Below are 14,259 nucleotides of genomic sequence, written 5' to 3' on the forward strand. Positions count from 1 at the left end.
CAGGTCTGAAATCTTACCGATATGTAATGTAGCGAATATGTCCTCCCAGCCTGTTTCATGGATATTTCTATTAAGTATATAAAATGAGCTACATGCTGGCTGACAAGTCAAAAAAAAATACGGAAAGTATTTTTAAATTTATCAAGAATATTATGATCATTTCCTGGATTGATCCTTATGGATTTTTTAAAATTGAAGGGCATCGTACGTCGAGGTTTTCTCCTGTCCATTTTTGAGGACATTTCTGATGCTTCAAATTTTTTAAGGATATAGAGAGAACCGGGAAGAGAGGAGGGTTTCACGCCGACGCCGTTGGACCAGTCCTTCGGTCGGATCTGACCTGGCAAGGAGATAAGATAGGGAAAGCCGAGGATGCCCCCTCACTAGATTGGCGGTGGCCGGAGCTAACCTAGCTCCAAACTCCACCGCGAAGTTGGGAGGGCTAGATATGGTCCTATCCCCGTTGCCCCAGGCCCTTGGTTGACAGTGGAGGAAGAGGGTGAAGAAGAGAGGAGTAAAAAAAAAGATAGAAGATTGTTTTTATTCTAAAAATAAAATTATCCTAAAATATATAAAAATATTTATATTAAAAAAAAAACTGAAATTGTAATAAATAAAATTTGTCCTGCTGTAACGCACGGGTATCTATTTAGTTTTAGACAAAGTATAATGCAAAAAAAAAAAAAAGAATATTTATTGTGACTACAGTATTTTGATTTACAAATTACGACCTCTGTTCAAAACTTTTCGAAAAAACTCGGATCTTTCAACGGTCTGCTATCCTGCTATTTCTTCTCAGCATCCTGATCAAAAGGCTAATATTTTCTCTATAAATTTGTTAAAAAATGAATGTAAATCAATTGGACTTCTTATTGATTCTTTTGATGAATTGGGAAAAATCATCTATAATTGATTCTGGTGTACTGGCGTTTTAAAATATATTTAACCTATGACTATCTATACTTCCTTTCAGCATCCCCTCTCTTGTTAAAAGGTTACCTGCGGACCAGCTTCAACGCGTTGGCGAACAAGAAGAATTTGTCATTACAAAAGAATCATCTATCTTAAACCCTGCAAATACATTTCAATAGCAACAAGAATGTTTTTTAATCAAATGGCTGTGTCAGAAATACTGGTAGCCATAATTAAGGACGTTACCTGAGGTGACGGTATCAGGTTGTGGCAAGTGGTATCACAAGGATACGGGCAATCAATCTCTTTTGTTACTCTTCTGCTAAAGTACCAATCACCAACTGCTTCTGCAATAGTCTGTAATGACATTTTCAAGTTTCCTCATGAACGAAAAGAGGTAAATAGATACATATATATATCATCAAGTTTCAAGTTTCAAGTTTCTAAACATCTCTTTTACCAAAACTAGTTCATATTTTACAGCTGAGAACATATGCAATGCTCAGACTGTAATTAGAATAAAGTATGATTTACTAGCGGGTTCAATACTTAGTCCTGGTGTTCACCCAAAAAAGGGTTCTTGTTACTAAAGCAGCATAGGAATGAAAGCCAGCTCAAAAACCTGGATTTTAGAGTGGCTGAGAAGACTGGCTTAGGTAGTTACCTTATTGTGTATTCTTGGAGAATCAACAGCAAACCATGTGTCCTGTGACTCACTTTGGCAATGAGCAAAGCATGAATTTATAAACATCCCCCCTCTACTTGAATTTTTGTAGAATGAGTAAAGAGCTGTAAGCATATCCTGCCTCAAACCTGGAAAAAGATTTGGATTCTAGCATCAATTGATTATGAGAAATCATAGCTCACATTCCTCCACCCAAAACACATTCGTTACAAAAAAATCTTTAGCATATATAGGAACTGACCACATGAAAATAATCTAAAAGAGATAACCAACTAATCAGCAGATATGAGGGCACCAAAGACCAACCTTGCAATACATTGATCTGACTTGCATTGCATGCTGCTGGATTAAGCTTGCAACGATTCCAACGTCCATGCAAATCAGCAGAAGGTGGAACCAGACTATGATGAAACTGTTGGGGAGAAACAAAATGATTAAAATTATGGTCATACTATGCCAGAACATTCACTTGAACTACAGAGTGAATAATATTGAATTTATAAACAATTAAAGCAAGGAAATCTACCTGGAATACATCATAAGCTGAGTTCAAGATAAAATACGGCGTTGTGATATATTTCAAAGCATACTGGGGAAAGAAACACTACAGAAAAAGAAGTTAAATACCATAGCTGTAAGCAAAAGGAAGTCATTCTTGGGTCGATAGGAGCATCGCAGAGATTATACCAGCTTTTGGTTGTTGATCGACATTGTGCAATTTGGATTTAGATTTTCCTCTATCCCCTGTCATTTACATTTCCTTTATGTCAATAGAGTTTTATATTCAAACAACACTATAACTACTTTTACATTCTTAGATAAATATTCACTTTAATCATTCACAATTTCTGAAGTACTTCCGTCAAGTTACAGCTAGATCGTGTATCAGTAAGTTTATAATTAATGTAATATATGCAGAAAATGTTGAGCCATTCAATGCTGAGGCAATTGAATTCAAATTGACAATTTGAAATTTGGGGCTCCAGAGTGGGATAGTTTCTTGCCAACTTGCATGTTACCCTTTTTCCGTTCTCCCTTTTTAATCAATTTGATTTGAAGATTATTGAAATGACATTATTGCAACACATTAACCTTAATACAATGACTAATGTCAATTTTAAGGTGTACTTATAAATTCTCCTGTTTGTCCAATGCAGAATATACAGCATTACATATACAGTTTCCTAGTTTACATATCGCCAGAGATTAAGATACAAGCAAATAACCAAAAGTTTAAATCATTTTAGTACATTGGACAATCACAATTTAAGTCATCGATAAAATAAGTACCTGTAGAGCAACTAGATCATGATAGAAGGACCTCATAGTGTAATTCAAACTTATGTCTTGTCTGCAAAATGAACACCAAATTAAGGATGCAACATTGGGAAATAGAAGATTGTGACTGCAGAGGACAATGAAACTTACTCATCCAGAAAAAATCCAGCATCACTTAAACATTTCACACTGGCATTGCTTGGTAAAATCTTTGTGAAGTTGTCACAGTGCAGAAAGGTTGCTAGACCCCCGGCAGAGCAACCTGAAAGCAATGCCTAGAGCAAAGAAAGAGCCAATGATATGAAGTATTGCTCAAGTTCACATAAAAATATTACAACTGACGAATGCAGATCACATTTCAATTAGAAGATCGTCTTCTTAGAAGTAATACACATGTATATATGACGATGACAAAATACACAACTTATACATAGGAAGTGAAATATGCAAATTTCTACTAAATGTGAACATACCTTGCGTGCACTTGCCAACCCTTTAGGTAAAAGGTCACGGATAATCGCTTCCCAAATTTTCTGCCCTCTGAAATAAAGCAATGACGTCTGTTCATTTCAGAAGCATACACATGGAAAGAAATCAGTAAAAGAGCCAGTTCATGGTCTTTCCCAGTATACAGCTTATAAGTTATAACAACCCCTTAATGTGAAGGAGTCTTCCTTCCAGATTGTACCTTTCAGTGCCATAGTTGCTACAAGGACTTCACCATTCGTGCATCTTAAATGGCATTTTGAGTTTCAGATCATATAGTGAAAAATATGATTTAAAAAGAAAAAGTACACTGCATGGCAAAAGGCAAAGATAAGAAGTTACCCCGTTGTCAAACTTGCTATCTCCTGAAAATGAGGCTCCATCACAATATCTCAGCTTCACACGGTTCCAGTTGTAAAAATCTGATTGTAGTGAGAATTTCATGATTACTCCAATGATAAAGAAAAGAAATGACATTATCTTGTAAGGAGAAGGAATCTCTAAATACATTTTTCCTCATCATAGTGATACGAAATAAATTCTCTCTTCAACGATTCATTCGATCAACCCACCAAAAGCATTCTTCAATCCATGATTTTTGAAAATCCTCGAAATAATATGCTCACCCAAAAGAGAGCAGACCATATTTATGATCAGAAAAAGGGCGTTGACTGTTGCTTAATTTGCAAAACAAATTTTTGTGATCAAGTAACAATTCCACCTCCTTATTCAGACCATCATTGAATTCTCTAACCCTTCATCAGTCAAGGAAACTAAACTTGACTGTCCAAATTAGAGAAAGAAAGTAGAAAGCAATTCCCCTAATTAATTACAAGTTTATTCTCGGGGTGTCAAAAGCATAAATAGGAAGATTTGGTTCAGTCCAAAGTTCTTAAGATCTCACCTTCCCTTACTAGTTACTCCAATCATATCTTTAAATAGTAGAGGTTTTACCCCATTGTTATGTTCTTTAAAGATACACAAACACGACTCTAAATCATCAAAGAGAGTAACCATTTAATCCACATAAATTTTTGCCTTCCTGTGAACATATGCACAAATTTATAATCTCATAATACTATTTAGAAATTCGGTTTGGCTTCAAATCATGTTTTATGTTGATGCAGCTTATTCTTGTAGAACCCCTACATTCCTTTTCAAGGGAACTAGTCAACTAGGAAAGTTATTCTTTCTGGCGACACAGAGCTAGGGGATGCATGTGACTTCCCTCCTTTGCTTACCAACTCCAGCTAAGGACATGTCTACTTCAGGCAAGGAACAGCCGCCGCTTTTCCCATTTTTCACAATAATCTAACTGTTGGAATGACATTTTATCAACATATGAGGTGATAGTATGATGTCAAAAGGATCATGAAAAAGAAGCAAGATTCCAAAACGTAACCAAACCAAGAGAAATCAGTCTGCCTTCTTTGTACCCATCGAATTGATACTTGGTCACAATTTAGGACAAGAAATAGTCCTCGAATGGGGCAAACAAGCAAGGTTATATATGTAATTTGCAACGCCCCAAGACAACAAGCTTAGAAACGAATGAAATAAAGCCTGGCAGAGAAGCTAATGGTGCCGGGATCCAGAACTTAAAAAAAGCATGGAGCATCAGCTGCTGCTTAGCCGTGACCTATTAATCACGTGAAGGCGACCACAACGATAGCAAGGAACATGGACACGTCTACAGGATTGCCCCTTTTCAAACAAAAGGATTAATACTTACAAGATTTCCTGTACTAAACAATAGTGGTTGGTCGAGTAAAATAATATCCGGCGAAATTAATGATGAAGTTGTTTGCTGCATGGATATTGACCAGTGGAATACCAACAGAACCAACTAATAATGTACCTTTACTCTGTCTGTTTTCTTTGATACATCTACACGAGTAGGACAGAATACCAAGAACATAAAGTTAAAATCCCATTAATCAATCATAATTTTCTCGTTAATTTCCATCGAGCTTAGGGATGGTGATATTCCAAAACCATCCATTTCACATTTATTTCGGACTCTGACCGAACTCTTGTAAATTTAAATCTTGCAGAGTTGAAAATTTTTCCCCCTACACAGTAACTGTGCAATGTAAAGTTTGGGGCTTAAATAGACCCAGATTTAACCAATCTGGGCAGTAAAATGGAGTAAGATGTGAAATGAACCTGGATTGAGGGAGTCGTTGTCGCTTAAGATGCCAGAGAAGACTTCGAACTTGTTCATGTAACGAGTCGATCCACGGCGCGTATTTGCTCTCTCCAGGCATGATGGTATATCATTACACCACCCACCACCCTGTTAAAAGATGATCATAAAAATGGAATGAAAATTTAAGAATCATAATTAACAACCTCAAGTATATGGGACCCCACTGACATAACGACACTGACCGGGCGACCATTCCATTAGTCTTGTGATCATTTACAAAGGCCAATGAGGATCTTTCCTTAGTTTCGACGCTTGGGCCGCTTGAATAGACTCTTTATTCTTCTTTTGTATGTAACTTTAATTCGTTTATGGGACCCATAAAACAGCTATTTTACTATGCTTCTTTCTTTTCTTTTCTTTTTTTCACTTGTTTATCTAGAAATTGCTTGAAATTACAACATGAAAGACTTGATTTTATTGTTAGCTGCGAACTTCACTGACTCCAGTATTTCAAAAATGAAACATTTAAATCATCATGAACACAAAAGGTTCGATCACGTTAGCATGTGAAATGACAAGATCCTATCTTATCGTTATAATTTCATAATTTTGACTATTATGACCTGAATGTTATGACTGTTCATGAAATCTAAGCAATAAACAATCAAGAACTTAAAATTAAGATAATAACATATGACTAGTATTTTTTTAGTCATAACATATGATTGCTAAGTAGTCTGACATGCAATGTGGTAATCATTTTTTTTTAGTAAAACTTTACCCATTGCATGCAATTAATACACCTTCTGAATTATACTAGGCAGATCGTAAGGGCAGTGAAAATAACACTAGTAGTAGCCCGGCTGTATCCCTTTTTTAGTTTATTTTGAAAGTCGCCAATGGAATGATTTAACTGACAAAGTTGACCTACAATAGACTACCACATCACCACTTCACGCAGGTGGTCCGTGGTCCACGTTCAGAAAAAAAAACAGTGAACTGCCCGAGACCCTATGTTTCAGAAAAAGTGCCAACCGATGTCGTTTTGATTTCCAATGCATCCAATCATTATACCGTTTCCCACCAAAACATTTTGGTTTTTGGATTTTGGCTAGCCACCGGGTAAATCATCTTATTACTCCTATGATCTTATTTTAAAAAATAAAAAATAAATTCTAATAAAATCAGTAATTAACTAGTAATTACCTCAAACTGTAAAATCCAGTTGTTTTCTCCAGCGCCGAATCCTCTGTGCAGATGATACGCAGGCAAACTTCCATCCAGACAAACTGCCAAAATTGAAAATTCAAAAAATAAAACATTTACTACTACAAAACAAAAAAACTTTAAAAAAAAAAAACCCCTCCGAGTAAAAGCTTAAATGAGAATTGAAAAGCTTACCGGCGCCGTACGCGATGGCGTTTCGAACCAGAGTCATACCAACCAGGAGTTGCTCCTGCGAGTAAATGCACCATGGAGCGAAAGCAAGAGAAAGCAGTAAACTCAGCATTATCTCTATATTCATCATCATCTTCACGTTCATTTTCGAAGAGCTGTGGTTCTCATCGAACTAATAAAGAGACAAAAAACTGAAAAATCTCTCGTTCTCGCACTTTATTGTTGATAACGGAGAGAAAAAGAATTCCCGCGAAGAAACAGATCTGTTACTAAACCTGCAGGAATAGACAGAGAAGAGATTATATAAATAGCGAGACAGAAAAAGAGGCCATTAACGTACGTAGAGTTAAGAGTATTTACAATTATTGCCACGGTCATTAAATGTGCTCTGGATTCTTTTGGGCTAAATCAGAGAAAAAGAACACCGATGTCTCCATCAGACAAAAAAAAACAAGCCAATAGCTGTAATACTCCCGGAAATGAATGGAGGAAGGAAACTCCAACATAATCACGTTTCTTTTCATAAAACGAATACTATTTCTATTTTTCCCTCCATTGACAAAAAAGGAATCAATATTCTTATTTTTCCTTAGCCCGGAAAAAAACAAAAGAAAAGAAAGAGAAGAGGGGACAGTGAAGGATAAAAGTGAGAGTAGATTTGGCAATGAATTTCGTTTTGTTGCTTGCTGAATTTGGAGAGAAGAGAGAGGAAAGGGGGGTCGATACGCGAATGTTGATGGGCTTACATTTGGTTTGCTTTGGTTTGTTGTTGGGACCTACTTTGCTGACTTATGAGGGTTGGTAAGTGAGCAATCCTGATCCACTGCTGAGCTATGGATTGATCCTTTTCCTCATTGAGTTTTAAAAGTCCAAGCTAAGCTTTGGCCTTTTGGTTAGTTAGGTTCTTGGCCACTAATTTTCCAGGGGTCCCCTTATGGTTGATCTTTCCATTGATAATTATCGAGTAATTTGCCCGCGACCAGCGCTTTATACTCTCTAAAAACGTTATGTGGAATATTCAATGTAGTTGAGATGATAGTACGACGACATTGGGTTCAATTTCCGTGACGATTTGGTATTTTAAGATTGAAGATCAGACTAATCGAGTTCTCCTTTTCTAGTAATTTAGAAATTTTTATTTGACAGAAAACCAACGAGTTCAAGTATCAGCATCTCCACGCAATCATGATCTACATTACATTTTACGTCAAATCCGCAAGTGTGTTTTCTCTTTTGAAACTACCCTTACTCGAATGAAGCAGAAAATATGAACAAATAACTTGGAACTCGGATACGTGCCAAGATTTATTGACATTAAAAGAGTAAAACAAGAATAATAACCAAAAAAAAGAGATAAATGTATGGAGTTCAATAAATGAGCAGAGTAGAAAGGTATGAAGCCAGGAAATTAAAGTTGTCAACTTTGCTTTAAGAGAAAGAAATTTTAAGATCCCGGGTTGGAAGGGTAGTTGTTATTGGTCACAAAAGGCCATCTAAATTCATTTACTGATGATTCAGTGCATATTGTTTACAAAGATGTTTACAAGGCAGTAAAGGATAGAACGGAAGCATCACTTTCCTTTTATGCATTGTTAGAGGGAGAGGCTTACAGATCAGCATTTGGGCAAGTTTTAATTGCCAGATCTGGTTCATTTTAGGCACATGAACTTCACATGCATCATTTATCTGGAGGACCAAAATACAACTAGTTTCCTCTCCCACATGCATTAATTTTGATTGAGTTGGAGCGGTTGAAGATATATAAGATATTCTAATCATTGATTCCCTTAGGCAACCCCAACAAATTTTGAGCCTATTAATGTTTATCCTTTCGTCTGGTTAGATAATATTGAAAAACTTGCAATGATTATGATATATCATTTTCAATTCGCACTTTAGTTTTTGGTGAAATTTTGAGTTTTGTGGTCCTTGACATCTAAGTGGGGAATTTGGTGCTTCTCTTTTGTTTTTTCTTTTAGCCTTTTTTCCTTGCAATGCCACAAATTCACTAGTTCACATAATTTGCAGTAAGATGAATTGGATGAACATCCAACGGATGATCTACCAAATCTCTGATTCATCATTTTTGTTTTAATCTTAGGCAAAGTAGCAGTTCGAATTTCACAACAACTTAAAATCACTTATTGAAATCAATCATAAACGAAATGATTTGCTCCAAGACAATTGTGAAAGGATTGGTTGGTTTAGGTAGGAAAAGATATTTTGATTCTTCTCTGTTCACTTTTGGTTACATAACAATGAACTTTTTTTATTTTTTTGAAAAATAGTTACATAACAATGAACTTATTCTCCCTAAAAAATGCCAGATACTAAAATCACTTATCGAATCAACTTTTCTATTCCTGTAAGAGGGTCAAAGAATAACAATATAAAATCAAAGGCATAATGGTAACAGCAAAACCACTAAGATCATTGAGTACTTGCTCCAAATCCTGTCATGGGAACCAGCTTTTGATGTCAAGGTTTTGTTGCCAACTGAACCACATTTTGCACAGTCCGTACCCTGTAAGGCAATTTGGCTCAGCAAGCAAATTACATTTAGCATAAGCTCTTCTAATACGCTAAGGTCTCTTCTGATCAAATGTTGCGAGGGACGTATATCAATGAATGGTATATCGACCTTTTTGACGTAGTGTATTAAAGCATGTATGACTACTTGTGCAAGTCTAATAAAATCTGCTGACGTATTCTAATCCAATACTTCCTTTTAGCATCCCCCTCAATAAGAAGCCACCAAAAAGGTTCAACTCTTTGAGAACAGGGGAAGCTTGTAATTGTCTTTTTCGACTTATTTATGAATCATCAATGAAATCTGCAATGTTTGCACTTCAGACTTCAGTCACAACATGTACTCCCATTCCTTGACATACTATTACAATTATTCGGATTCCTAAGAGAAATACCTGAGGCACTGGCATTAGGTTGTGGCACGTTGTGTCACAAGGATATTCACAATCAATCTCCTTTGCTTCTCTTCTGGTGAAGTACCAATCACCAACTACTTCAGCAATGGTCTGTAAAAGGTAGTAATAACAACATTATTCACAGTCAGGCATCTAAGTTAAAAAAAAAGTAATTAAAATCTAGAAAGACTATTCTATATCGAATTTCAAAGTTGTTGTAGTCACACCGAACAATAGCATATATATTAGCATTAGTGACTCAAGTGACATCAGAAATCAGAAATCCGGCATGTAAATCCAGATCTTATAGATGACAGAGAATGAAAGCTATAGACAAATAGTTACCTTATTGTGTATTCTTGGAGAATTAACGGCAAACCATGATTCTTGTGCATCACTTTGGCAATGGGCAAAGCATGAATTTATGAAAGTTCCCCCTCTATGTGAATCTTTAAGAAAGAAATTCAATGCTTCAAGCATGTCACGCCTGAAACCTGCCCAGAAGCAAAGTCCAAGGAACATTAAGGAATCAGTCAGCAGGTATAGTTACCGTTACCAACACATTAATTAAGGAATCAGATTTTCTTATTTGGACAAGAACAATCACAGGAACAGCCTATTTCTGTTGCCAAGGAAACTGCCATCCCAACAACACCCCCAGAGATATCTAAATTATTTGAATAGATAGGAAATGGGATGTCTAATAGACTAATAGTAATAAAAGAATTAATTACTTAAACTAACAACTGAAGTAAAAATAAAGAACGAACCTTGCAATATAGCTATCTGGTCCGCACTGCATGCTGCTGGATCATGCTTGCAGTGTTTCCATTTTCCTTCAACATCAGCAGAAGGTGGCACCAAAAATCGATGAAACTATGTAACATAGAAAGTTACACTCACATTATATCATTACAACTTTAACTGTACTTCGAATTCCAAAATAATCCCTTGAGAGTTAGTGGAGATGGAGGAAATTTTACTTGGACTACATCGTAAGCAGAGTTCAAGACAAAAAATGGAGTTGTGATATATTTCAAGGCATAGTGTGGAAAGAAGCACTGCAGAGAAACATGTTAAAAACCAGGTTATCACAAAAGTATTCAAACATTTATGGGCCAAGATCTGAAAGCACTCAAAGAACATCATACCAGCTTAGGATAGTTCATGGACTTGGTGCATTTGGGATCAAGATTTTGCTCTACTCCCTGTTATCCACACTTTACACATGTGAATAGAGCAAGGGATGATAATACATATGCAGATTGCAGAGAAAATTCTTCTGTCATAAGCTCCTTGTTCATATCAAAGACACAGTACATGTCTAAAATGGTAAACTATTTATGTTTGTGCGTTTTTAAATGAAAATCCGTTTTATTTCGTGACTGCAATATTTAATTACTGTTCCTTAGGCAAAAAATAGTACTGCTTTCCAAGTTAAAATTTGTACCTGAAGAGAAACTATATCTTCAAAGATAGACCTTACGGTGTGGTTCAAACTTACATCTCTTCTGTGAAATGAAAGGCTAATTATGTGAAATCTGAAAGCAAAAGACCAATACTGCAGGCCATCAACTTGAGAACCGTGAAAACTTACTCGTCCAGGATAAAACCAGCATCACTCAAGCAATTCACACTAGCATTCGGTAACATCCTGGTGAAGTTGTCACAATGCAGAAAGGTCGCCAGACCCCCAGCTGAGCAACCTGCTAGCAAAGCCTAAAGAGAAGTAGGATAAGAATTCAGAACTTTGATAAGTTCATTCATAAGGGGAGGGATATCAAATAAGTTCATTAAGTGTAAGCTTACCATATGTGCATTTGCCAAGCCTTGGGGTAGAAGATCAAGAATGATTGCTTCCCATATTTTTTGCCCTCTGAAGTAAAGCAACGATGTCTGTCGTTCATTTACAATGATGTCATGGAAAGAATCAGTTTAAGAGCAGGACTGATCAAGTTCTTCCTCTGTAAAGCTATTCTAACATGAACATTATTTCTCCTATCAGAATTACTTAATTCAACGAGCTAAAATGCTGCATGCCCCTGTAACAGCTTTGATTTGGATTCTCTGGCAATCTTGGATATTGCCAATCATAGACCATACAGCTACCTTAAAGGAACAATTGCAAAGGTAAAATAAAAGGAGCCAAAGTCAAGATACCCCATTAGCAAACTTGCCATCTCCAGCAAATGAGGCTCCATCACAATATCTCAGCCTCACTCGGTTCCAATTGTAAAAATCTGGTTCATGATTGCAGTTTGGTTGGTCAGTCTTTTTGTTTTATTAAAGCTAAAACCTCGATGGTTATGTGAAGGGAGACGAGCACCTGGATTGAGGGAGGCGTTGTTACTTAAGATACCGGAAAAAATTGCCCACTTGTTCATGTGATTTGTTGATCCGTAGCTCGTTTTGGCTCTGTCCAAGCATTGCTCTCTGTGTCCGCACCACCCACCTCCCTAATTGAGATTATAATGAAATAAACAAAAACTTTTAAATTAGACCTACTAATCTCAACTGGTTAGCATTTAGGAACCAAGTAATTACAAATTTGACATTTAACATAAATTACGTAAAGTTCAAAGTTTGAACTGCTGACGTGGTGAGTTGACATTGGAGAATACGGTGCTTTCTGCTTTTTGTTTGCTGTTGCCTATAATTGTGCAACATTACCTCAAAGAACAAAATCCAATTGTTTGCTCCATTGCCGAATCCTCTGTGTAGATGATACGCTGGCAGGCTCCCATCTAAGCAAACTAAGTAACAAGGAAAAAGTAACAAAACAAAACTATTTGATTAATTTTTTTTTAAATTAAAAAATGAGAATTTAAACTTTACTTTTTAAATAAAAAATTATACATTAATTAATGAATTAAATATTCAAATATTATTATTTGATTAAAGTTAACAGTAAAATAAATAACTAAAAGACTTATACTTTTAAATTTTTTTGAGTCTTACAGGCACCAAGAGCAGGAGCGTTTCGAACCAGAGTCATCCGAACAAGGAGCCGCTCCTGCGAGTATGCGCACCATGGCGCGCAAGCCAACAAAACCAGTATGCTCGCTACAGCAGCTATATTCATTAGCTTCATGTTTATTCCTTACAGAGCTTTGTTTCTCTTTGAAATGGAAACATGATAGTATGAATAGTATGCTCTGTTTATAGTTGTTTCTGTTCTTTCTTCTATTATTTGATTGAAAATCGCGAGAAAATAAATTCAAGGAATCAGAATCTGTTGAACCATGGATTGATTGTCGGAGTTAAATGATGAAGTAGACTTCCAGCAAAAAAATTATTGCTAACGACCCCAGCACGATAAACAAAAAGGTACACATCAGGCAAAAGACTTTGATTTCCCGTTTCTTTTTCCAGGATTTTAATATAATCATATCATGCAAAAAAAAAAAAGACATGTATCAATCATTTTATGAATTTGTCAAAGTTAAATGTGTGAAATAAATAATCCGTACTGTTCGTAAAGGCGACGACAGGTACTGGGTTTGGGGGAGATGCCAAGTGCCAACGCATCAAACTTTTGGAAGATGTTGTTGGGTTTATCGTAAATATCCAAATTTAGACCTTGCAGTATGGGTTGCAGCGTGAATTTTGGGCAAGTAAAGGGGCCGACCAGAACCAGCCTAATCACTGAGGAGAACTGGGCCTGTTCGGACGTCAGCCGAGTCGATGAGTACAGCAAAGCACATGCGTTACACGTGGACAGCAACAAGCTTCACCAAGTTAATGTGCCTCTCTCGTTCTCGTATTCTTTGTCGTGACAATCTGCAATGACCAGTCATGTTGTCTCTTCGGGTCAACATTACATGATTACTGACTTGACTCATACTTTATTATTGCCAGGAAAATCACTCATCAGAGGGACCACGGGAAAATGTTAACAAAATTTGTTTAGATGATATTTATAAAAAAATAAATTATTAAAATGACATTTATGAAAGAAAAATATTAAAGAGTGTTTAATTACATTTATTAAGGTGATACAGAAATAATTTTGTAATTAATGTGCATTCTTTAATTTAATGAAAATAGTACATTAAATAAAATATTTTACAAAATAATATTTTAACTAACTTTACTAAGTACATATTGACATTTGTTAATTAGACCACTACGAAAACATAATGATTAATTGCCTAGGACATTTTATACATATGAGTTAGGTAAAATAATTTAAGTGATTTCTGATTGAATTTTTTAGATTGAATTAGTTTCACTTGATTCCTAACATTAAACTTAATAACTTCATTCGCATAATAGTACAGATATCAATGAATATATAATCGATGATATCTTGTTTATAAAATAAGATACGATTTTTAATTAGAGTTTTCTCTCTCTTTTATTTACTAAAATCAGAGTTTTAAGTACTTTTTAGGCCTTGTGGCTTCCAGTCAAAACAATTGAGAATT

The 14,259-nt window shown here is 35.8% G+C and overlaps 2 protein-coding genes across 7 annotated transcripts; both read right to left on the reverse strand.

Annotated features, from left to right (window-relative positions):
* Window positions 611–7,636, reverse strand: LOC18605577 (pectin acetylesterase 9). Of its 2 annotated transcripts, XM_018117507.1 has the most exons (14): window positions 7,269–7,636; window positions 6,912–7,183; window positions 6,717–6,799; window positions 5,528–5,657; window positions 3,704–3,783; window positions 3,349–3,435; window positions 3,026–3,150; window positions 2,888–2,948; window positions 2,285–2,341; window positions 2,124–2,201; window positions 1,904–2,009; window positions 1,577–1,725; window positions 1,159–1,269; window positions 611–1,071 (listed from the first exon to the last, which is right to left on the reverse strand). In XM_018117507.1, the coding sequence occupies exons 2-14, from the start codon at window positions 7,051–7,053 to the stop codon at window positions 1,060–1,062; spliced, it is 1,221 nt and encodes a 406-aa protein (XP_017972996.1). In that variant the 5' UTR covers window positions 7,054–7,183; window positions 7,269–7,636; the 3' UTR covers window positions 611–1,059. The 2 variants fall into 2 exon arrangements, with proteins under 2 accessions (XP_017972996.1, XP_007038709.2); XM_007038647.2 differs by lacking the exon at window positions 7,269–7,636 and having other exon boundaries at window positions 6,912–7,217.
* Window positions 9,249–13,137, reverse strand: LOC18605578 (pectin acetylesterase 9). 5 transcript variants are annotated; one of them, XM_018117502.1, is made up of 13 exons: window positions 12,791–13,137; window positions 12,503–12,585; window positions 12,159–12,288; window positions 11,993–12,072; window positions 11,642–11,728; window positions 11,430–11,551; window positions 11,283–11,343; window positions 10,984–11,040; window positions 10,816–10,893; window positions 10,603–10,708; window positions 10,178–10,326; window positions 9,833–9,943; window positions 9,249–9,432 (listed from the first exon to the last, which is right to left on the reverse strand). In XM_018117502.1, the coding sequence occupies exons 1-13, from the start codon at window positions 12,921–12,923 to the stop codon at window positions 9,304–9,306; spliced, it is 1,326 nt and encodes a 441-aa protein (XP_017972991.1). In that variant the 5' UTR covers window positions 12,924–13,137; the 3' UTR covers window positions 9,249–9,303. The 5 variants fall into 5 exon arrangements, with proteins under 5 accessions (XP_017972991.1, XP_017972994.1, XP_007038711.2 ...); XM_007038649.2 differs by having other exon boundaries at window positions 9,342–9,741; XM_018117504.1 differs by having other exon boundaries at window positions 9,342–9,755.

The sequence above is a fragment of the Theobroma cacao genome, chromosome 3 (genome assembly GCF_000208745.1).
Source record: "Theobroma cacao cultivar B97-61/B2 chromosome 3, Criollo_cocoa_genome_V2, whole genome shotgun sequence".
In the NCBI taxonomy this organism is placed as follows: domain Eukaryota; kingdom Viridiplantae; phylum Streptophyta; class Magnoliopsida; order Malvales; family Malvaceae; genus Theobroma; species Theobroma cacao.